Source organism: Lepisosteus platostomus, chromosome 20 (assembly GCF_059453375.1).
Source record: "Lepisosteus platostomus isolate fLepPlt1 chromosome 20, fLepPlt1.hap1, whole genome shotgun sequence".
In the NCBI taxonomy this organism is placed as follows: Eukaryota; Metazoa; Chordata; class Actinopteri; order Semionotiformes; family Lepisosteidae; genus Lepisosteus; species Lepisosteus platostomus.
Window position 1 is genome coordinate 4,584,167 of NC_142630.1, and position 17,892 is coordinate 4,602,058.

At 39.3% G+C, this 17,892-nt stretch overlaps 1 protein-coding gene across 2 annotated transcripts in view; it reads right to left on the reverse strand.

Annotated features, from left to right (window-relative positions):
• Window positions 1-203: 203 nt before the first annotated feature.
• banp (BTG3 associated nuclear protein) overlaps window positions 204-17,892 on the reverse strand; it is a 128,321-nt gene continuing 110,632 nt past the window's right edge. For both annotated transcript variants that reach the window (XM_088614012.1, XM_088614013.1), the window contains exons 12-13: window positions 11,573-11,716; window positions 204-918 (exon numbers count right to left, since the gene is read on the reverse strand). In XM_088614012.1, the coding sequence (XP_088470138.1) occupies window positions 790-918; window positions 11,573-11,716 (273 nt within the window). In that variant the 3' untranslated portion in view covers window positions 204-789. The remainder of the gene's footprint in view (window positions 919-11,572; window positions 11,717-17,892) is intronic.

A 17,892-nucleotide genomic window follows, 5' to 3' on the forward strand; every position in this document is an offset into this window, starting at 1 on the left:
CCATCCTCAGTTATCTTGTATTGGACCCACAACTGACAAACTTTTCAGTGCACCGCTTCATGTAGATAAAGCCTTGTAATTTCGTACACATTTTTCAGCACAACTAGTGGAGAAAGTAGGTTAAACTGCCCTGTCTCCTCAATATACTGTAGGTCTGACCAGTGTTCATGCCAAACAGAATAAATGTCAGGAAACATGGAGAGTATCTGTCTCCCTTAGCAAACAACAAAAAGTGTGTTTATTCACTTAAAGAAATCCCATTAAGTAAACAAAAAAATGTCCTAACCTTTGAATGAATCCATTACTTTATCTATCCATAAGCTTTCCCCTACTCTTCTACGCACAGTAAAGTACGTTCAATATGGAAAAAAGGAAGACAAACTCAAATAAATGACACAACAAAATGAAAAAAGACGGGGAACTACAATTCAGTGTAGCACCCTTTCAACAAGATTTGCTTTTGCACAGTTAGTACTTTTTTGTGTCTCAAGTGACTTGAAAAGCTGTTTGCACCAAATTGCACTGTGTTCATTTTTTCTTCTGCCAGAAGATGCACTAGCTAAATTTAGAAGAAGACTCTTTGAAAGAACATTTAAAACAGTGTCCTTTAGTTTGTCTCTAATGTGGATTTTGAAGCTTGGATTCTGCTCCTTGACCAATAGGAAGGGAAAGTTATTATTGCTGAAGGTCCAGTTTTTTGTTTCCAACCTGCAAAATTAGCTTCATGCTTTTAGGCCTATATCATCCATGGCTCAAGATCGCTGGTTTCTGAATGCTGGCTGTGTCCTCTCAGCTGCCCACACTGTTGACTGGCATCTGTATCTGCACAACCTCTCCATTTTCACCCTGCTGGATCTGGATGGCTCCATGCTTGATCTCCATGTCTGACTGTAAGGTGGGAGTCAAAGTCTCTGCCCCCTGAAAGAAAAGACACATCAGAGACTGGTCAAACACTGACCAAAAATACAGCCAACAGACTTACACATTCCCTTTCTTTTTGCCTCATGAAGAATGAACCATGAGCAAAACAGAAGTGTGAGCCAAATACTGGACATATACGTAGTTTAAAACTATATGTTTACTTCTCTCTCCCTTGTCAATCAGACAGAGAGGGGAAAAAGAAGAACACAAATCTCACATTCAAAACACTCTCTTAGTAAAACATAAAAATCAGAGCGCAGTGAAGGCTTCTGTTGTGCATTTGCAAGTGAATCCACAGGCTGATGCTATTCTGATACATGATTCACAAAACTAGGAGCATGAAAGAGTAGCAAAAAACTGGTTGACACGACTCTATTATGTGGCCATTCTTTAATTTCCATGTCAGAAAAAAACATTTGCCCAAATTATGAACTTGGATTCAGTTGTCATTCATGGACCATTTCCTGCTAATTTTGCACTTCAGTAGCTCTATTTGATTAAATAACAGCTATCTGTAGCCAATAATCCTGTACAGGTGTCACTGTTAATGTTGTTTCTAAACAGTAAAGACCATGTTCATTTGAATCTTAATGAACAGAACTTGACTTTCACAAATATTAGAGTATGGGATGGTCCAAATAATGAACAGGTATGAACTATGAACATTTTACTCATCTAAACATTGATAGTTGACAAGTTTCACAAGACGGGTAATGGTTTTCCTCCAACACACGCTATGGAAGCTATTTAAAAATCAGCATCTCCAGACAAATAAACCCATCAGTAATTTTTCAACGGTCATATAAGCGCTACCACATGTTTACTTCCAGATGAAGCCAATTCTCGGTAAGATTAAAAAATACATTTTAGAAGAAATAAAGAGGAACAGCTCAGATGGCCTCCCGAACCCCAAGCAATTGCAGTTTGGATGGAAATGAAATGTGGTTCTCATGATAACCAAGAGGTACAGTCTATTTCTTCTTGGCATTTGTAGATGAACCAAAACAGAATGAGGTTTCATGTTCAGACTTAAGTCCTATTTATCTGTTACACTGAGCCAGTAAATGCAGCAGGATTCAAGTCAAGAAAAACACCTGAAAAGCTATTTGCCAAGTGCTGTAATGTGATTTTTATATACAAGATTACCGTAGGAAAATCAGTTTTAAGCTTAAATTTCCTTTAGTTTTTATTTTCCTCAAGAGGTTTATTTAAGTCCTATCTATCTGTTATACTGAGCCAGTAAACACAGCAGGATTCAAGTCAAGAAAAACACCTGAAACACTGTTCACCAAGTGCTGTAATGTGATTTTTACTATACAAGAATACCATACGAAAATCTGTTTTAAACTTATATTGCCTTTAGGTTGACCTCTTTTCCTCAAGAGATGTATATATGTCCCTAAAATACACCCCCTCTACGTTCAATTTCTTTATAACAGTTTAGGCAAACAAACTAATCTTGCTGGGTGTTTCAGCTTTCGGCCCTAGAACTTATAAAACAAGAAAGATCAAATCTGAGGCAATTCTCTTTCTAGTTTAGATTTCTTAAAGCATAGGTTCATACTGAGAAATCACCTGAGCCAGCACTGCACATCACAGTAAAACTAAAGACACAGCATGAGAAAGAGATGTGCGACCTGTCAAAAATGAAGTCGCAGTGCAAAACAATCCAATGATGGAAGTTGAGCAGAACAGATAAGGAATAATATATCTACCATTACAGTTTCACACAGCAAGCTAAACTCATAGGAAAGTCTGTGGACAGTCAGACAATGTAAAGAAAGCCCTTGCAAGTTGACAGTGTGAGCTCCTTTGTCTTGTATATAAAACCTTTACATCTTTAATGTTCCTTGTTATTCTAAGGGTGAGTGTTTGGCTTTCATCTTCCTCTGCATTATCTGATTCAGAGCTATGCTTACCCACTTCTCAGCAATCTGTTCCAATCACTGAAAAAGTGGCACACTCTGTGACCAATGTAAAGTAAGTGCATGGTAGCACAAAGTTCAATCCACAGGAGAACATCTGACACACATTATGCGGGTATCTCATTAAGGTCTTTTGTAAGGAAATGCGTGTTCCATTCCACATGAGTGAGTAAGCTGACAGAAATGACCTTTGCTTATTTTCACTCAAACAAAACAGTGTAACCAATGGGTTTATGGAAATAAATACAAACCTCCTAGTCACCTTAAACTTCACATAAAATGAAGACTGACTTGGGAATGTCAACCACACTTGCAGGAATAGGAAATGTGAGTTGTTAGGCATCAACTAGCCCGACTGTGCAAGTGCATTCCCTACCTAGCCTACACTGAGTGAAGCACATCAAACTTGAGTTCTGAGTTCAGGCATCCAGGTTTCAAACAAAGAAAGTTCGTCACAATCTACAGGTTACACAGCTTATTAAAAAAAACACCCTATATTGAGTTCGGGCACCCAGCAAGTTACAAGTCACTACCTATGAGAAAAGCATGAAAGTACTGTGCCGATTGGGCCCAGCTGCTTGACCAGAAATCCTAGGTGGTACAACTTACATTCAAACCTGTTCCATCTGGGACCCAGAGCTCATCTCTGCTCTGAGCAAGTGCCCCTACTGGCTGAGCTACTCCAGAGTCACCCAGACTCTGCTTTTGCAATTTTATTCCATGTTAATTTTCACAAATGGTTATTAATTCAATTGCAAGTACCCATCTGCCTCTGCCTCCATGGTCTTATGCAGAAAGTGAGAGAGGAATCAAGGCTGGCACGTGTCCTTCCTGATACTCCCCATTGGTGATGCTCTTGCTTACAGAATCAGTCTCTCGTTCTTTAAAGTTTAATTTAAAGAAGGTTTTTTTTGTTTAATCCACCACTTCACATTCTTGTTTAGCAGATTGCACATTTGTGTACTTAATCAGCATATACAGATGACTCAGGCAAGCTTGATTTTGCTTATGTTTTCTAATTCGACTCTCATTATGCATGAGGCTCTCTGTCCTTTTCACACACTGTGAGCCATCCGTTTCCAATCACCGGGGTGAAAACGCCAACGGGAACCGGCACGGGTTCAAGTGCTTCAGGCACAGAAACCCCACTTCTTCTCTCTCCATTCTCAAATAAATCAGAAGCCCCCCCAAAAACAATCTTCAAGACAAATGTTATACCAAGGTGGCAGTATGGCACAATAGATTTCGAAATTTGATGTTTATTTTAATGTCTTGTTTTTCTTTTTTCATTTCATGAAGAGGGGGGGGGGGGTTCAGATTTTTGACTGGCTGACGAATGCAAACTGCTGGTGAATAGTTTTCCATGACAGACCAGCAGTGCTTGAGAAATATGTCAGTGTTTAGTAGTAAAAAGAATAAGTGTCTGAGAACAACCACCAAAACAAGTGGCAGCTGGCCTAACTATTTGCTTTGGACTGGCAAGACCATGATTGAACTGATTTTGTGTGTACTAGGGATCTACAGGGAACTTTGACTGTAACATTCTGATGCTTAGATGCCTAAGAAATAAACAGGCTTCCAGACTGCTAAAGGATATCTTTAGGGAATCCATAAGGATGCTGGATCCAAACTCAAGCAAGATTAATTGTATTTAGTGTCATGTGAAGTCCCATGATGCCCAACAGATCAGGCTTCGAGAGTCCCAGTGTTAATGTTACATGATAATATCATGTGACACAGCAAACAGAAGACCACAATCTGTGTACGAGATGTCTATTTGTCCAATCTCATGCCAACTTGTCAGCCTCCAACTGCTGACACAGCAAGACCAACACGACAAGAAACAAATACTTGCAAAACCCAGACTAACTTCTTCTTTGAGCAAACTGAAGACTTAATACATTACAAAACAGTTGCAAACAGTAGGGACCAGTCCTTGAGAAATCTGGGATAAAACAAAGTTCCAAGGAAGCTTAGCAATGTAAAGAGTAGAGTAGAGTGAAGTACAGAAATCAGGTTTCCTCAGATTCTGGTGAGCAGAAAACAACGGACTACATAAGGATTTTAAATAAAATAGACTCGTACAGACATCCGAACGTGCATGGCAGGCAGCTTGAATTTACACTTTACACTGTGTTTATGTGAACTTTCACATCTCATTATACACAGCTGGAAACAAAGATGGGATACAAAACTGGTAACTCTTTCTGGAATCATCTGCAAAGGGCTTTAACTGGACAGAATTCAAGCACATCTGTACGAGAAACCCGGCAACATAAGGGACTGATACCGTGAGCCGAATGTTCTGAACAGCGTACAGAAAACAAATGTAAAGCAGGTCTCCTAAATACCACGAACTGCAACCACAAGTGTTGCAAATGTCTAGGCTCTATTTTCTTTTATAATGTCAAGGCATGTGGAAAATATGCTAGTTCCCAATGGGAATCCCAAAATATTGTTTCTGTGCAGGAAATAGAGCAGCTTGACAATGTTTGCATATTTTTAGTCTAAAGGGCCTTTCCGTGTTGCAAGACCACTTGAAAGAAAAGAAAGTCACTTACTGTCCCTGGCACATGAATGGCTTACATGACACACATGGCAGTCATTTTCACATTCTTTGCTTCTTTGCAAGCAGGCTAGGTTTTCTAATTATTTTTGGTAATTATTAGCTCCCCAAAAATGTTCTTTGTTTTGAATTTTTAGATCAGGATTCAAAACATACACTCACATGCTGGGATAATTTTTTTGTTGTTTACATGCCTAATTTAATGAAGGATTTGTAACAGCACGAGACAGTGACCCAAACCAATCTTGATTATCATGCTCCAAAATTCAGCAGACAAAAGATCTGATTACTCCTTCACATATAATAACCTACAAGACCATACCGGCCATGTCTGTGCAACAGGTTGCTTTTGGTTAAGGTTAAAATATGTATTATCTTCCCTATCAAGGCATACCGACTTTATATGTGATGAATATTTAAAAATACTGCAATATCCATGCACAATAAACAGTAACTGTTTTTGATGCACTGAAAAGTTAAACTAAGCTTAACATAGGAACAAGTAAGAGGTTTATTCCATGCTGAAAAGAGATGAAAGAAAACACAACATTTCAGCTGTGGACCCTTCTTCGGGTGGAAGCTACCCACCAATTTTCTGGTTTACTATACTTCTTTAGCCAGTGCTGTCTATATGGGAGTTTCAGTTTCTTTGGGATTTTCAAATAGCCAACTAGTAATCCTTAATAAATGCCAAGGAAACAGAACATAAAAGAAGCTACATGAGTTAAAAGCTGTGTATTTGTTGAACACTCTCACGTATATACTGTGTGGGTGTGTGCACAGAAGAAAAAATAGTCTGGGTGCTTTTGAGAAGCCTTTGAACAATGTTGGGATTCTTGTATGAGCAAGGGATGTGAAAGTTTGACTCTGAATAAAAGAGACTACAAGAAGACCAAAAAACAGGGAAATATGGATCTCTGGGGATAACAACAAGAGAGAGAAAAATAAAAGAATTGATTAGAAAACATAAGAGTCTGTGACATCATTGTCAGCACGAAGGAAAAACAAAGTCCTGAGCTGGACACACAGAATGAAACATAGACCAAATACTGAAATAATGCTCATGAAATAACCAAGAATATGAGCCCCGAGAAGCATATTCAATTGTTTGTAGAATTGACAGGCACAAACAGACATTTACTGAAGAATCATTCCAGCAGATAAAGACTTGAAATGATGAGGATATAAAGACATGCTCTGCATGTCCTTAAGACATTATATTTACCATATTTTTAATGTCTCATGATTTTCCTCTGAATGGAAATTATCCCCATTATTTCAGACAACATTATGATGTCAAAGGAGTTAAATGGATTGATTTTGAAATACAAAAACATACATGATTTTTTAATATCAATGTTCCCAGGAAAATGCCACTGTGTAGCTCAGGCCACAGTTTGGAGAACTAAATTTACACACCACATGCTAGTAGGCACTTCATATTACACTCCAAACTTCCATCTAAGTTTCAAAGATGTTTTTCTTGCATTAAGATGTGGTAATATTATCATTGATCTCAACCAGTCTGAACTTTATTTTACAATTTTCCTTAAATAAAAATAAAAAATAAAGACCAAACACATGTGCATATTACCGAAACCCAATTCTGATGACTCCACAGCCACTAAAATGTTGTTTAGGAAAAAAAAAGAAAAAAGAATACATAAATTCAAAATGCCTTTGAAACAAAATAATCCATTCATAAGGAAATAATTAAAGAATTTTGAGATAAAAGACCAAAGTGCACTCAACTATTTATTATGGTTTGTTTCAAAGGCAAACTAATGTGAATTTTGATTCAACTTAATCAGACCATACGCAACCAGCAACACCATCATTTTTCATCATTACAGCAGCTTATAAATCTGCCTCACAGAGAGCTTGCTTGAGATAATGCTGTTAAATTACAGTAGGGAGAAAATTCCACATTGACTCTTTGGGAAGAACTAGCAATCTTTAATTTATTATATAGGAAATAATGCAGAGCCTGGAGAAGATAGGTCTGCAGTCTGATTAAGAAGCTCTGCTTAAAACAGCTCAGACTGCTCTCGAACTCCTCTTCCACCAGTCCATTTACTTTGGCTTGACAGCTGTCTTTTGGAGGAACTTTAGCTATCAAAGTAAAGGGAAAAGACAGAGAGAGTTCTTCGAACTATTGTTTGCTTGGTGAGGAAAATGTGCTATTGCCAAATTTTCGCCCCGGAAATGGAACCAGTGAGGCCTTGAAAATGCAAGGGTTATACCCAACATCACGTATTGCTTTTGAATAACACACTTTTAATTTTGCTTTTCACAGCTCAAACAGCAAAGATGGGGGTAAGCCATGAGAGCACAGCAGTAAGCTTCAGGATGTCACCTTGCATTCAGTGCAGAAGGAATTCCTCCTCAAGGCTTCGGATTGAAAGCTCTTGAGCTGCAGCACACACTCCAGGTGTGTGTGCTCCCATAGCACCAAGCTACAGCTGTAAGTGGCACCATGCAGAGAACAACCCTCAGGGACACAGTCTTGCCTACACTGAAGGGAACCCGAGGTCCTGCAAGTCTATGCACTGGACTCAGTTTGAAAATTTGCTGGGATGTGAAAAGGAATGATGATGAAAAATGTTAACAGATTTAGAAGAGTGAAGCATTTGTGTATATACATTTACTCGGCTGAGGCTTTTCACTGGAATGGTTGTGAAGTGTCTTGCTCAAAGCTACAACAGCAGTGTCTCACAGCCCAGTCCAGAACCCTGACCACTACTCCACAGTGCATACGATACATACTGTAACAATGAATACATACTGTATTGCTGAAGCTGTCCAAGAGCTTCAACAACTTGGAAGTTCAGTGAACATACCGCATCATACCACCTAAAAACCCATTAAACAGCTCTAGGTCAGTCCATCATTCCGGGACTGATTCAACCAGCCTCCTGACAAAAGAAGAAACCCGCAGTTGTCACGGACGTCCAAAGGGACTAACCGTGGGGAGCAGGAGAGCGGAAAAAGACCCATATGCGTAGCGGCGAGACGGGAAAAAGGCCCGGGCTCATTAGTACAAAGAGTTCAGGAATGCCGTATAGAAACCTATGCCCTCAGGGAGCTGACGTGGGGCGCCCTGGTGCTAGGCGGGTCTCAGGACATCCGAACGTCAATGCTGAGCCAGGACAGAGTGCAAGACCCGGAAATATATAGCCCAAGGGAAAGAGAGGGACAGGAAGGACAGCAGACCGGAAACTAGGGACAGGACAGAGAAGGAGCGCCCTCTGGCTGCAGAGGGCGTGACAGCAGTGTAGTAGGCATGGTGGGAAGGAGGAAATGCAAAGGTAAGTGAAGCACAGAACTCCTTCGGAAATCCCTGACTAAAATCTACACAGGACTAAGACAAGACAAAGATGCCTTAAGAAATAATGGGATCCGGAAAGGCCTTGGTGTCTGCTAAGAGCTGCAGGGTGTTAGTAAATCCCTTCTCTCTCAGGCTCAGGTACTACGGAGCTGAGCTGCCACAGAGACTTTTAACATCTTGCTATTGCACTGGGAAGGCCTCTTAGCTGAAGCTTCAACCAGGTCATCCATTCTCCCACTGCCTGCAATGGGAAAGAGGATGTCCATCTCACTGATCGGTGGTATAAACAGAGCTGAAAGAACTGCTCCATGTTTCTCTTGAGAGGAGCTCTCACGTGTGTTGGACAGAGCAGTTTTTAAGTGCATTCATCCAGAACCCAGAGCACTCAGCCTTCAAATGTGCACGGAGCTCACATAGTGCTAGGAATGGAAGATCAGTAATGACCAAACTAGCTATACGGCTTTTATAGCTATTATTGACTTTTGATTTTTTGGAAAAACGAAACAAAAAAGACATTAATTCATCCTGACTCTTGCAGATGCTGTCTCATACTTTTCTACTGTGATGTATGTTTTCAGTTTCTGGAAAAATGTCTTATATTTCGAGCCAGATATGAGCTTTAAATTTTCAAAGTATCCACATGTTTATTTTTTTCAACACATTATGATGCATGAAACCAAAATAAATAAAAGTGGTCTCAATAAATTGCAAAACTTAAATTGCGTTACAAATTATAATGCACATTATCAGATATGGATGTAGAGCCAAGAGGTTATTTGTTGTTCATCTGATCATAACACATGGTTATAATAATAATTTGGATATACCAAAATGTCACTGAAATTAACTCTGCAATTCCTGTCATAGAATAAGTACAATATATGATTTGCTACTGTATGTTAAATAACTTTCTAAAGATGTAAAATGTGTAATATACTATGAAACCTATATGGAAAAACTGGATGACCTGCTTATTAATTTCCTACCTTTAAACTGCACGTACTGTATGTTAGCCTGGAATATTAGATCTTTGAGGTAACCAGAGAAATTAATATCAAGTGACAGATAACCAAGCCTGTTCTTTTCTTTGGAAACCAGGGAATCCTTTTTTAAGAATAATAAAGGGCACTTTTTAAATGCACACTGTACAACGCAATCATGGAAAACACGGATGGATGTTATGATGAATCCTGGGATATCAACTGAAAGATATAACTTGTCCTGCCCTGTTTTAGCCTTCTGAAAAAATCATCTGTGCTTTAATCTGCATGCATGGCTTTATTCTGAAGTTCTACCGTAAAGTCTTATTTAGGCTGAGAGAATTAAAAAATGCATATATTCACTGAAGATCTGTTTAGGTAGGCAAGGCATTGTTCTGAAGTTTGAAAAACACTCTCATATACCTGTTTAATACTGATGTGGGTAGAAAATTAAATACAGTATGTGGTACAACCAAAATAAAATTGTTTAGTTTGAAGTCTGGTTGGATTAGAAAAAATCTGTACTGCATACCACCATGTTTGAGTACAAGAGGCACTTCTAATTTGCTTTCTGAACTATACAGTGCATACACATTGCTCGTTAGGATACCACAATATGGATATGGAACTCTGTGTGGCTCGGATCCCCTCAAAGATCATAGGAAGAGACAAGGTCAGATCCTTATTGCTCAGTACTTTTAAGTGACTTTATTTTCGGGGTTCTTTGGCAGAACCTGGGAGTGGGGTATCTCTGATTGTGGGGGTGGGGAGGGCGATGCTATGCTGTTTTCTTTCTTATACAGAATCAGATTCCTTGCTCTTCTCCTTCAAAAGCCAGAGAGCTCTCTGTATCTCTGTAGCTGATAGGGGGTAAAAAAGGGCTGTGCTCTTTCCCGTACTGTACTTCATTTTTTTTTTTTTTTTTTAGAAAATCCCTTTGCTGGGAAGGCAAGGTGCAGATAAACTAACAGAAAGTGATCAAAAGGCGGGAGTGGAAAGAGAGGTCTTCGTATGTTTCACCTCAACTTGTTACATTATTAGGCAGGTCATTAGCGCTGTGTTTACAGTCAGCTCTGGAACAGTGCCCTGCCAAGTACTGCACGGAAAGGAACTGATTTGCTTCACCTGCCTGAGCCACTGTCTGCTTGCTTCAACGGGACACTTTTCTTTGCTTGCGTGGAGCCGGTCCTAACCATCACTTGCTGCATGCCGTTTCCTTTTTATAGCTCAAAATGAAAAGAAAGTGGTAGCAATTTTACCACAAGTGCCTACAGCTACTAAATGCTGGCAGGGAATTATACACTCCTCGTGCCAAGAGCACAGGCTTCAATCAAGATTAGACCTCATCAGCACAAAAACTCTAGGGAGCCAATTGTGAGGTATGCATTATGCTTATCATTCTCTGCCTTTTTTTTTGCTACATGAGAACCACCTTGCCTTGACACCTAAAACTTAAACTATATATTTAAATAAGTATAAACAGGATGTATAATTCATATACCATATATACAGTACAGTATATACAATATACAGATACTGTATGAATTAAGATGCATCTCCGACCTGAGAAATGATTTAGTTGCATTTCATTAAGGCTCAGATGTGCATTATTGTCATCATGGCCTTTAGCACTGGGTCTCAATTTGTAGTTTTCAATTTAAGAGAAATTAAGATAAATTCTGAGAGCTGTTAATCTTTAATTTGCCCCTTATGGCCTGGATGCTGTATTCTGCACTTACCCTGGGTTTTGGGTCAGACGTTTGCAAAAATCACTGCACACGCAACATCGTAAGAGCTTACTTTTGCTCAGAGTCTGTGCCATGACTGCATGACCGAATCACCAACCCCTCACCTGAACAGCGGCTGTGTGGTCAGTCACAGGTGCTAACTGGACGTACTGCACTTGGATGTCGCTCGCCTGCAGTGGTGACCCCTCCACTCCGGTGGCTGTAGGATCGGCAGATGCCACAGCAATGAGCTGGGCCCCTCTCAGGACCTGAAAAAGGAAACAAAGCAGAGTTACTGTATATCCCACAAGCCAGGGAACACCGTGAACTTCACGCTCGTGCTCCCAGAATCAATCCAACATGACTCCAACATGACTCGGTACTTTCTGACCAGGAATGGGGTGTTTTCTAGAAGACACAGAAGAGCCTGATCTGCTGTACTTTGTAATCGAGAGCACAAGTGGATACTATGCGGAAGTGCATAAAAAAACTGTGAACAGGAGGAACCTCTGTACCCAAAGTGCTGTGGAATATGGATCAAGCTACCCAGCCATGTTGGCAGAGCTGGGTTTCTTTAAAAAAGGCTGGATGAGCTCCTCAGATCCTCAGATTAGCTACTACTTCTGCAATGACCTACATGGGCTGAATGGCCTTCTCTCTAATGACGGACAAAATGCACATTGATGTCATGACACATGGCAACAACACCTTGAAAATGCCTAATGTGGATTTTACGTTATTAGCTGATGAAACCAGGAGATAAAAATTGCAAACGACTGAACATTGGAATGAATGAATAATGGGAAGGCAACAATGTGGCAAAGTTGCTGGCTGCTATGCAGTGCCCAAAATGTTGCTGGTGCTTTTAAATGAGCAAATATTTCTGTTGTGCTGAAACGTAACCTCACTTTTAAAAGATGGGACATTTTGTTTGTTATATCTTTGTGAGTGTTAACACACCTAATGTCTGTCATTTTCATTGCATTAACAGAAGTCCTCAGATACACTATGTTGCACACAGACAAAAAAATAAAACCCTTTTCTAAGTAAAGTAATTTCTTTTGAAAAGGAGTAATTCAGGAAGGAACAAACCAAGTCCAAGGTTCCCTTTATCTGGCCTTTATTAGAAAAAAGATTTCATATTCCAATCAAGATAATGGGTCTTTGATTGAAAACCTAAATGTCTGCCAATGTATAAAAAATAATAGTTGTTCAAAGGTGTTCAAACATGCCTTAAAAGTTCAAGAACTTAAATGGGATGACTAAGCAAACATCAATGGAATCAATACTCAGATGTAGCCCACAGATTTTATTGAGTGCTTGCAGATAAGGAGGACACATACTCAATTGCATGAGAACAGCAGATACAGAAAAAAAAATCATTTCAATTATTATAAGCATCTAAAATCTTTCTTAAAAGAGAGCCTGCTTGATTTTTCATTCAGGTGCCAATACATTTTCCCTGCCAGAAAAAACAATAAATCAAATTTCACAGCACAAGTTTAGCTATGCTTTATAATCATGTTAATTTCTCCATGTGAAAAAACAAACAAATGTTGTCAAAGATATTTATATGAACATCCTAGAGTTTTTTTTTACATATTACTCTATTAGCTTTGCCTTTTACTGTAAATTGTGGTTAATAGGGGCCTGTATAATATAGTTTGCATTCTGGTATTCTTAAAACCATTCACCAAGGTCAGACTCGGACAGGACCGCTTAAGGGCTTCATTACATAAACTATAGTAATGTATACTATGTTTATGTAGGTATACATAAACTATACCTTGGGGTTATATTCGATTCTGGCTTAACATTTGACCCACATGTACAGCATACTGTCAAGACTTCGCCCTATGCTATCATTAACTGTGGCTGAAAAGCTGATCAACATATTTGTATTCTCTCGAATTGACTACTGCAATGCTCTACTCCCTGGGGTATCTAAATCTACTCTGAACAAGCTGCAGCATGTCCAAAATTCAGCAGCCAGAATCCTGACCAGGTCTAGTGCAAGTGTTCACATTACTCCTATCCTGGAGTCCTTGCACTGGCTTCCGGTCAAATTCCGCGTAGACTTTAAAATCCTCATGCTCACCTATAAGGCTTTACATGGCTTGGCACCTCAATACCTGTCTGAACTTTTATCGCCCTACTCCCCACCTCGCAACCTCCGCTCTTCAAATTCTGCCCTCCTTACTGTCCCCCAAGCCCGTCTACATTGTATGGGCGACAGGGCCTTCTCCTGCTATGCCCCAAAGCTCTGGAACTCTTTGCCCAAGGATATCAGAGAGTCACCTTCTCTAAACTCCTTCAAATCCAGACTCAAAACCTTCTTCTTCAGAAAAGCCTTTACTTAACTGGTTCCATTCTTCACCCCTCTGGTCTTCTTAATACCATCTTCCACGGTCTCCTCTATTGTTATTGTTGGATTGTTGTAATTATAATTGTGTCCTATCTTGTGAAATCTTCTTATTTATTGTTGTAGTCTTCTTATTTATTGTTATTGTCATCCTGTAAAGCGCTTTGAGAAGTCACCTTTAAAGGCGCTATATAAAATAAAGTTTATTATTATTATTATTATTATTATTATTATTATTATAGCAGACAAAATTGGAAACAATGTTTTAATCTTTTAATCAAGATTTACACAAGTCATGGTCAGCACATATCACACCTGCAATCAATCAGTTTGACTTAGAAAACTGGCATTTCTTCTACACAAAACCACAAAACTCAACATAGCTAAACCAAGTTTTAGGTTTTAGACTTTAAAATAAGTCATTGTGATGATATTTTGGAGAAGTTTTTTACATCCAATATTGTAACTACTGTTGTACTTTAGAAAGGATGAGTTTAAAGTTTTTTTCCTTAATTAGAAGCAGGGGAAAAACGTTATTAAATTGTGGAAACTCCCCATCTCCTCGAGGGAGTGTCAAGTTAAAGAACTGTACATCATGCTGAGTTTATAACCATTGTTTAATTATAAGGTCTGCTCTTCCGAATTTTTGTGAAAGTACATATTAATCATGGAGATTAATCCTTAGTTAAAGGAACATTGGGTGGGAACCTAAATTTCCCCGTTTTGAAGCTTTGAAGTAGGGTTCCCCACCTTCCTATAAAAGTTACACACATGTACGCACCACATGCTTTAGGTTGTACGAAGTAACTGGGAAACTCACTCACTTGCTTGAAAAAGGCCAGGTTGTCCATTTGTGACCTGATGGAATGAGGATCCCAGTACATTTAGAGCTCAGCTGAATGAAATCTATTTAAGAGCAAATCTTATCACAGGGGATTCAGATTTCAAGACTGTACCTTGATACATTTACTGTATATATCTGTGGTTAGTGTTCAGGATAAGACTACAGCCAGAGCAAGGGTATGGAGTTACACGATTTCTACACTCAGATTTACTTGACTAAGTGATTTTTTCAAATATATATATCTAATGACAGGCCTGCGATATGGGAAACCAGCAGAGCTCGGCACTGCTGTACTACTGTATCTGGTCTTGTCATAAATCCCACCACAGTCTCTTAAATGTAGAGAAAGTTTCACCTTAACTGGTCCTGAATACAGTTTTCAATCCAGAAGCTCTATCATCCTAGCTGCAATCTTTCTCATAACTCTTTACTCCTTCTTGAGGAAAATCTGAGGAACCATAATCAAGCCACAACAGTGAACCCAGGGCAGGCCCTGAGACATACCTTCAACGGTTCAAGCACAATTACCCGTGTCTGCCAAGTGACCTGCAACCTAATCTCTGGGGATGAAGTTTCTTTCTAATCCAGATCTAAGGAAGGTGCTGCTGAAACCTACCCAGCAGTCCAAGCCAGCAAGCACAGTACTTTCGTTCAGCTTGGGTGAACATCACCTTCCCCTTCTCCCCTCAGCCGACTCTCATGACTCACATTTATATTTCAGTCCCAGCCTCTCTCTGGAAGGGACTGGGGACTGAACGCAAAGGGCTATTTTTCTTTTTCGGTTCAGACTGAACAAAACAGATTTGTAGAAGTGTGTCCCAGAGCATGTCACTCAGCAGTAGTAAGGGAAAAAAATGCATCTGAAAGAAATGACTCACAGAAGGACTGGAGCTGCGTATTACACCCCTCCATTTTCAGTTACTGCTTTATCTTGCAGGGGGCCGCAGTGAAGTGGAAACTAACCCCGCAGGCAGAGGGTGGAACTGCACCCAGGCAGGAAGCCAGTCCATTGTCTATACACACACACACACGCATTACTCACATGCACACACTGAGGGCAATTTACTGATGCCAGCTAACCTGGACTGCATGTCTCCGGACTATGGGAGAAAACTAGGGGATGGGGAGGCAGGCGAGGGTGTGACAACTCCACACAGCAGACTTGTAAGCTGTTGTCCTCTCATTTAGAGCCCTGGCTCCTGCTTTCATCAAACTTCATTAAAATCTTCCCGTTTATAAATCTGATGATAAAGCTAATGCAGATGTTACACGAAAACCAGAATTTCGGAAAGATGCATGCTGCAGTTCCCGCACAATCTATTTACAACAAACAAATGATGCTTGCAATGCGGTAAAGATCCAAATACCTATACATGTTGATTTCTCTGAACCGTCAAAATGTTTCTTTTATAAAAGAAAACCTACAAAATCACCGAGCAACGTGGAAATAAGAAGAATTTTGGGAAGAATAATCATGTTGGATTTGTTTAATTTACAGGAGCTTCTGAGATTATTTGAAAATGCCTTCAGCACAGTTCATAAATTAAAAGTGGAAAACAAAAACACAGTTATCTCTGTGTGTAATTAAACAATCGTCTGCCTAGTTCTTTTCATGTGTAGTGTTAGTTGCAAAATCCCAGAGTTTAACCTTTATTTTCTGAAAAAGAAAAACTTTGTAATCAAGGGAAAACGATTTCTCGATGTGGGGAAACTGATAAGTATGCTTAGAGAGTCAGAATTACACATTCACTTTGATAAACACCTAGAGCCTTAAAGTAAAGACTAGGAGTGATGCTTCAAAGTAAATAATAGTCTGTGGGATTCTGAACGGTGCTCATTAGGGTGGCAGCAGTCTTATAACGTCTTTTGTTTTTTCATTCTTGATTTCTTGACATAAGTGACAATCCTCTTGTGGGTTTTCAACCTGTAATTTTGCATTTAAAGCTGCAGCTTCTAGGTTTGCTTCAAGTTAATCATTTTCCCTTGTATTAAATGTACGAAATTAGGAAATATCCAATGCTGAGAAGAAAGTTCTTATTTAAAAAGGTATATACAGTCCTAGTACACCTGCAACAAAAAGAAATACTAAAGGCTAACCTTTCAATTAAATTTAATGTCAATTGCATTTAAATATTTTAAACTTTTAGAAAAACCAAATTGTACTTTTAGCCTATTCTGTTGATGAATGCTGTTTTAAACAATTATAGTGTTGAAAAATATTTTATGGACTGCATATTCCTTCAAGGTTAAGGTTCAGATTCAGCTTTTAATAAAAAATAACTTTTAAATATAAAGCTCATTTTCAAACACAAGGATGCTGACGCATTAGTAAACGGAGTCCATAGAACTGCTAGAGCACGGCAGCAAGGAAAACCTTCTTAAAAACGTAATTCTTGGACACCGCGAAGTATAGACATGCACTGCAAAAGCTAGACACATTTGAATATCCTAAAAAACACTTGCTCTGTAATCCTTTGAAAGTTGAATGAGGATTTGGAGATGGGTGCACCTGCTTGGACACTGTTTATACTGTCCCTGTAGAGCTCAGAAGAAAGACTTTGTAAAGTTCAAGAAAGGAGAAGAAATGGATCTGTCTGCAGCAGGTACAGTAGGAGGGGAGAGCTGACTGATCTTCGATTAGCAACAAGTATCAGCTGTGTGAGAAGCTGGCAGCGCAGGTGCCCTGTGAGAATGGCCCCTTTGTGCAGGTGCTGATGGGTTCCAGGGACTGCAGGCTCAGAAATGGGACTCTTATGTCCCTGACCTTAAGTTCACAAAAAACACCCCCATAAACAACTCCTTTCTCAAAGTCTGCTTTCTGTGCAGAGTCCTTCCTTCTTAAAATAGACATTTGATTTCTCCTTTTCTTGCCCACCAGTGAGGTTTGGTTTGTTATCCTACAACTGCTTTTATCTGTGTAAAGAAAAGCTTCTTCTACCCAGTACTGACAAAAATGCTAAAGCACAAAAAAATCAGAGGAAAAAACAATCCCTATGTTTTTTCTCATACCTCGATACGTATACCATAATAGACCTCTTCAGGCATCATACGCCTTAGAAATGCTTCCCTTTGGAGACACATTTTCAGATGTCTGTTGCAATTACAAATGCTGCCTCATGAAACTCTAAAACAGACCCCACATCTAACAAAAGCAAATTACAGGAGAGATTTCACCACCAATAAGAGATGAAGGTAGCAAGAAAATCTGAATGATACTGCAGCTTTAACAGCTTTGTGAA